Source organism: Sprattus sprattus, assembly GCF_963457725.1.
Source record: "Sprattus sprattus genome assembly, chromosome: 17".
In the NCBI taxonomy this organism is placed as follows: Eukaryota; Metazoa; Chordata; class Actinopteri; order Clupeiformes; family Clupeidae; genus Sprattus; species Sprattus sprattus.
The window spans coordinates 10,446,618-10,453,654 of NC_137915.1; the positions used below are offsets into that span (position 1 = coordinate 10,446,618).

A 7,037-nucleotide genomic window follows, 5' to 3' on the forward strand; every position below is an offset into this window, starting at 1 on the left:
TGAGAGAGAGAGAAAGGGTGTGTTTGTGTGTGTGTGTGTGTGTGTGTGTGTGGGGGGTGTAGTGGTAGACCCAGAGCTATGCAGTATGTCAGTATAAAAGGTTGATATATGGAGAGAGAAAGGACACTTGTATCTACACACATGGGGCCGTATTCACAAAGTCTTTTATCTTACCACTAGGAGTGCTCCTAACTCGCGCTAAAACCTTTTACGTAGGAGTAATTTCTTAAAAGTGATTCACAACGGCTCTGAGACCTACTCATACTAAGGATAATACCAACTCCTAAGCTTAAGATAAAAACTCCGTTGCTATGGATGACGTCGCTTCTCATGCACGAGTTTAGAAGGGGTGAGGACGGTGATTGGTTGTTGACAGGCTCTCTCATTAAAAACTCATTCGTGACGTCTCTCTAACAATCCCACTATATCGACTGAAAATAAGAGAATAACCTAGGCTTCAAATTAAGTCATATTAAATAGTTATGGACAGTGCAGTTAGCAGAATGCACACGCATGATGACAAGTTTGTGCATCCAACAGGAATGAGGCTTTGCACGTTAAGAGAAATATAAAGCGATCAATATAAAATATGGCAATTGCATGTAATCAAGGCAGTAATAATTAAAGCACCCAGCAAACTGTAAGGCTATTATATTTCCAGCCCTTGACCACTTCAAATATCAGCACATGCGGCCCTTTAAGCCCTCCAATCTTAATTGATCAAAGCGAAACGAACGTGAAACGTATAGCCCTAAGCGAAAGCCTACTGGTCCCAGGACCAATAGCCACTGTCACCCCAGCGGCATCCAGCTGTCTGCAGACCGCTCTCCGTTGAAATGCACAAGTCATCGGTACATCCAACTGTTGGATGATGTGGGGTCTACAGTGCGTTGATAGTTTGATGAATTAAACGGCTGAATGATGTTTTCCGCGAAGCCAAATAGGCTATCTTTATGTTTCCAAACATTTCACTTCGGGACACATCGTTGTTTAAAGGCGTCATTGCATCCCGCGCTAATTCTACGACAATATTAATACCTTCACGGTTTAAGCAATGTCTTTTATCAATTCCAAGTCGGCTGCAGCCATCTTACGATTTTTTGTGAATAGGTCTTAGTGACTTAGGAGTCCTCATGAGGAGTTTTAAGCTGTCCTAGACTTAGGTGCTACTTTTAGGGATAAAATATTTTGTGAATTGCTCTTAGTAAAAAAAATTAGGAGTCCTACATTTAAGACTGACACGCCCATTATTTTTAGGAGTTTCTCCTAAATTCGCCACTTATGAGCTACTTTTAGCCCTAAGATTCTTTGTGAATACGGCCCCTGGTCTTTTTCTACATGCTTCTGTAAGCAGTGGATTAATGCCTGCTCTTCTAAAGCTTTAGAATAGGATGGGTAGAATTTCTCATAGTCATACTTCCCTTGAATCCCACATCTGTGAGAGTCATATGTGTATTCTCCATTTTGAATACATACAGTAGTTAGGGACCAATTTTTGTTATTAGTCTGACACAAAGTGTTCCATATTGATTTGCTCTAATTCATGTTTTTTTTTCAGTATATGTGTAATTAGTATATAAAATGTTCTATTAATTCAAAGAATCATATGAATCTGTCATCCCCTGACGACATCCTATAATAAAATGTAAGAATCAACTATGCTGTGGTCAACCACTCCATTATTATACGTATATATATTCTGCAGCAGGAACCATGCCTGTCTCCAGCCCAGACACCCTGCAGGTTAAATATAGTAGTAGGACTTTATGATGTCCACTCTTTGGAGACTGGATCTTTTTCCCCCACAGCCTCATAATACAATTTGTCTGATGGGGCAGGGAAGGATTTTGCCCACCTCCTGTAGCAAGGGTTTCATCTCTCTTCCTGCATCGTTAATGCAGGTAAGAACAGGTCCATTCATCAAATTATGAGACAATATGGTGGCTTTGAGCTTCCCATAAGGTATGTTGTCTTGCATCACTCTCACACTCTCTCTCTCTCTCTCTCTCTCTCTCTCTCTCTCCCCCATCTCTCTCTTTGGGGGAGTTCTGATTGGGTGTTTCTCTGGTACTTGAGACCCTTGTTTTGGCCATGAATCAAGGGAAGTTTCAGGACGCTTTCCAGCACTAAGCCAACTTCTGGAGTGCTGACAGTGAAATAGAGGGAAGTATAAAATTAAAAGCATTGTTATCCTTGTGGCCTATGTCCAAAGAGAGATCAATTGACAGCTTTATATCGTCACGCAGTCTCAGCTGACCTTGGACAAGCTCTAAACTCAGCTGCCTATTCCCCCATCACCACAGAGACACACACACACACACACACACACACACACACACACACACACACACACACACACACACACACACACACACACACGCACACACACACACAGACACACACAGCTCCTCCTCAGGAAGATTATTTTAGGCTGCTGCACAGCAAAGGAATTCAGCCATAGGTAGCTGTTTGCTGTTTGTCTCGGGTGAGGTGTGCGACTTATTTTTTATTTTAAGTCAGTTCTACTCACTGCGGGATATTTCAATACGGTATACCGTTAGGGTTGCCACGGAGACGGCAGTGGTCTCAGCATGTGTCAGTTGCCATGCAGTGGTTTGTTATTCCTGAGCAGGGGACTTGGAACACTACGACACTCACACACACGCACACCCGCTCACACATAAACGCACACACACACACTGGTACTGGCGTCATAGTGAGTCAACATCTCTGCATAATGCTTAATATTAGTGCTAGCACAGAGATAGCAAGGTTGTTCAGGAAATGCATGCTATCAGTGTTTTGGCAGGATCACTCTCCCTCCCTCCCTCTCTCTTACGCTTTATCTCTCTCTCTCTCTCTCTCTCTCTCTCTCTCTCTCTTCAGCCTCCTCTCTTTCTGCCTCCTTCATTCATCGATCCCCCTCTCACGCTGATGTTTTGCATAAGTAGGCAAAGGGAGTTGGCCAGGACTCAAAGGCAAGAGTGCTGTCCTCTTGTGACCGATGAGTTGTTGTCTTGTGTCATGGGCATTTACTCATGCTGCCACCCGACGTCCATCTTCTGTCACGAAGCCTGTCTCGCTAGACGTCTCACTCTCACCCGTCTCACAAAGCCAGTCTCACTATCCATTCCGATTCTGCTCCCTTCGTTCCACACACCCTGCACATGTAGCGGTACTGATTGTGCAACATACGAGCAGATTGTAACTCTTCACTTCAATTATGCTTGAGACAGCTGCCTACCTTGAGGTGAAAAGTCACCTCACACTCAGAGGATAGGATGGAAATTTTCTCAAAATCATTACACAGAGAAGATAAAAAGCAAACCTCTAAGACTATCTCTACACATCTATAACTATTTAGTTGGTAGAAATAAGTCAAGGAGCCCCACCATTTCAGTGACCACCTTACTCCTCTTGCTTTTAGAGGACTCAAGAGGTCTGAGAGTGCTGTGCTGAGAGTTGACTCAGCTCCCAACATCTCAGTGGATTAGTGTTTTTGAAGGTTCTGAAAGAATGAGACACCCGTGGCCTTTGGGCTCGCTGACAGAAGGTCGGCATGACTCAGGTTATGTGATAAATGTCGTTGTCCTTTGCTAAGGATTTGAGATCAGACTGGTGTTACTTTTGCTAGTTTAAGTTCATTTTCTCAAACCTGACAGTAATACTATGTAAGACCTATTAGTCATCACTGTGACTGGCATTTGAATATCTCTCTCTCTCTCCAGTTTGGTATATGATTCATGTTCCTTTGGTATATGATTCATGTCTACAGGCACCCAGGGGGCCACAAATCCACTTTACCAAACCGTATTTAGTATTCTCAGGTGTGTGTGTGTGTGTGTGTGTGTGTGTGTGTGTGTGTGTGTGTGTGTCTGTGTGTGTGTGTGTGGGTGTAAACACTTGTTGCAACCCAATCAAACTATTTGGTGCTTCTTCTTAAGTTGGCCCTTGTTTTTCCCCCCTCTTGATATTGTCACTCCCAGTCAATGTAATATACAGTAAATGTATATAAATAATATGCCTTAGCTACTTTGTACTCATCCCAATCAAAACCGAAAGGTTCCCAGTCTTCCTCACTCTACCCAAGGTCTGACTCCCTCCCTCTAGGAGTGAAGTCTGCGGCCTGAGGCCTGATGTCTGAGCTGACCTGCCTGCCTGCTGACTGCTCTGTGTCTGTGTCTGTGTCTGTCTTACAGAGAACCATGAGTACTGTGGAGGAGGAGCCGGACCACATGATACCATGAAGAGAAGCCTGCAGGTCCTGCGCTGCCAGCTGCTGAGTGAGTGTCATCAAGTATTTCATAAAGGAGTTATAGAGGACAGTGTTTAAATTGTTCATGACCTATTCCCACATTAGTTCATTTCAGCAGTGTGCATTGTTACCGATTGATTAAAAAAGAAAACCCGGAACCCACAGAGAAAACATTCATATTTCTTGTCCTGTGAAACATCTACATTTCCAGACAACTCTTTCCCACTAATAAACACATAAGACAAACTGAGTGTTCAGCTGTCAGGTTTGCTTTAGTGAGGCAGACGGAGACCGCCTCTAGCAGGATGTGAGCCAGGTGAGGAACAGCTCTATCTGATACAGCCTCTGAGAGAAAGAGAGAAAGAACGAGAGAGAAAGAGAGACAGAGAGAGAGAGAGAGAGAGAGAGAGAGAGATCAGAGGGCCAGCAGTGAATGTTAAAGGGAACCACAGTATGAGGCCCATGGAGGGTCCTTCTCTCATTTGCGACAGGCAGCAGTTCAGTGCTTGACACGAGCTGTAGGGGGGCTGTCAGTGGAGCATTATGGCTGATGAGGGTAGACACACTTTTGAAAATGACTGTCCATGTTTATCATTAGGATTGGTAATACGCCATTAGTATAATGACACTCAGTGAAATATCACTTAGGCCGCCGCAGAGGTTGATATTTAGAGGTTTTACAACGACGTGTTTTTGAAGACAACAGTGGACAATCTAGGCGGGAATGGAAAGATGACCTAGAAAAGACAGGAAGGACTATTCAGATTCATCTTCAGAGAAAGAGTAATATTTCATTCTTACACCGAAATGCCCGTGGCAGCTCCTTGATGGAGTTGGCTGCCAGAATGATTTTTAGTGCAGGGATAACTTCATATCATTTTTATGTTCAAACTCAATTTCACAGCTGGGCCCATGCTCCTGTCGGCCTCTCCCTGGGCTAGTTCCTTAGGATGTGGCTCTCGTTCAGCAACCCCCATGGACTCAGTACCAACACTGACAGAGATTATTCTTGGAAATGAGCCATAGTATCTTTATTTCCCTGAATCAGGACTATCCCTAACTCAGTATTTAGGTTGCACTACCTTCTATGAATGCTTTAGTAGGTACAGTTACAGCACATGTAAAGTGAAATGATACCACTGATTAGTGTGTACAAAGTGAGGCAAAAAGTCTGTTGAAGTCAGCTACAGTAATGGCCTCATTCTAAGCTGTAACAATAACCAGTGTATTCACCGTAGTACCCCCATTACACTGGCAAGGGGAGATAGATGGGAGAATGATGAAGGCCATGGTTGATTTGGAGGGCACACATAAGGGTCTATCAGAGAAGGCAGTGGACAGGAAGTCATGGAAGTGAGATCAACCTGAATCCCTCTCAAAACAGGAAGATTTTTCTCCTGCTCTTTAGATTTCCTTTGTTTTGTTTTCAAACTCTTTTTGGTTATTCCAGTCACTTCCCATTGTTTGATTATTCACTATACCCCATAGGACTTCATTCTTCCTTCATTCCATATTTCTTCCCTCTTTGAGTCGATTTTCTCCCTCCCTCTCTCTCACACTCTCTCTGTATATATTTTTCTTTTTGTCAATTTTTTCTCTCAGTTTTTGTTGTCTTCTTTGTTCGTTTTGTCTCTGCTGTCTGTCTCTGCCACAGAAATGTATCTTTTGTTTTGTCATTGACTTTGCCATCTACACAGTGCCATTGATTTGCAGACTGCTTCGTTTGACACACAAATAAAAGACTAATAAATAATGTTATGGAATCACTAGTGGTTAGAAAAAGGGCATTTTGCTCATTGTTCAATGGAGCTAGACAATTGTCAATGTTTTGCCTCTGCAGAAACGTTGGAATGTTTAGAATATGTCATGCGGACATAATGGGGACAACCTCTTGTTGTCAATTGTTTGCGTTTACCCTTGTGGTGAAGTGATCTGCCCAGAGTGGAGGGAACTTCCTGTTTTGAACCCCTTCCTTCCTGTGGAACCAGCCTACAGCATCTCTCCACAGCATCTCTACAAACACGTCTGTAATTCAGCCGCATGTTAGAAAACAGCACTGTGGTAAACACACACACAAGGTATTTATATGTTTTCGTCTGTGGCGGCATTCACACTCAGATAAACAGGCATCCGATTTCAAAGACGCCACATCGCCACAGCTCCGCTCTTGAGCAGGAAGCCATTATCATGCCACGAGTGACTGGCCCCTCCGTATCTCTGAGCTCGCATCTGTCCCACCCTGCCACTCCCTGCGAACAGGAAGTGCCTAATCTATCCCAGAAGCCCCGGGGAGTGCTACTCTCTCTTCTGGGAGATGGCCGCACCCTACGGGTATAGTGATGGAATTTTTCCCATTTACATACCGCAACACACAACCTTCATGCGCATGGGCTCCTTCTTTTTGAAAAAAAAAAAAAACTTTCAAATGAAATGTTCTTACTTCTCTACAATGATAGCTTAGTCTTCAAGAACAGTTGATAGGTGGTGATATTCATCTGCCTTCTAAGCTTCTGTGCGTTTAGAGGAGGCATACTGATCTGGGCTTATCGATTCATCTTAGCTCCACCACCCATGGTTATCAAATTAGGAGTTTTAAAAAGCGCAAGAGCTTTTGCCACTATTCCTGCCCAGTTCTGTGTGTATACCTTGATAATCCCCCCTTGACTGTGGATTTGGCTGAACAGAACCACAGATCAGGCAGGCCAACTTCAAAACTGTTCTCACTGATTAGGTACCCAGTGGGCGCTTGGCTTAATTTCTGCTACTTTGCTTTGTATGCAAT

The 7,037-nt window shown here is 43.6% G+C and overlaps 1 protein-coding gene across 1 annotated transcript in view; it reads left to right on the forward strand.

Annotated features, from left to right (window-relative positions):
- The window catches only part of tmem108 (transmembrane protein 108), a 44,562-nt gene that overhangs the window by 24,067 nt on the left and 13,458 nt on the right, over positions 1-7,037 (forward strand). Inside the window, exon 2 of the mRNA XM_080855591.1 lies at positions 4,200-4,283. Within this exon, the coding sequence (XP_080711717.1) occupies positions 4,244-4,283 (40 nt within the window). The 5' untranslated portion in view covers positions 4,200-4,243. The remainder of the gene's footprint in view (positions 1-4,199; positions 4,284-7,037) is intronic.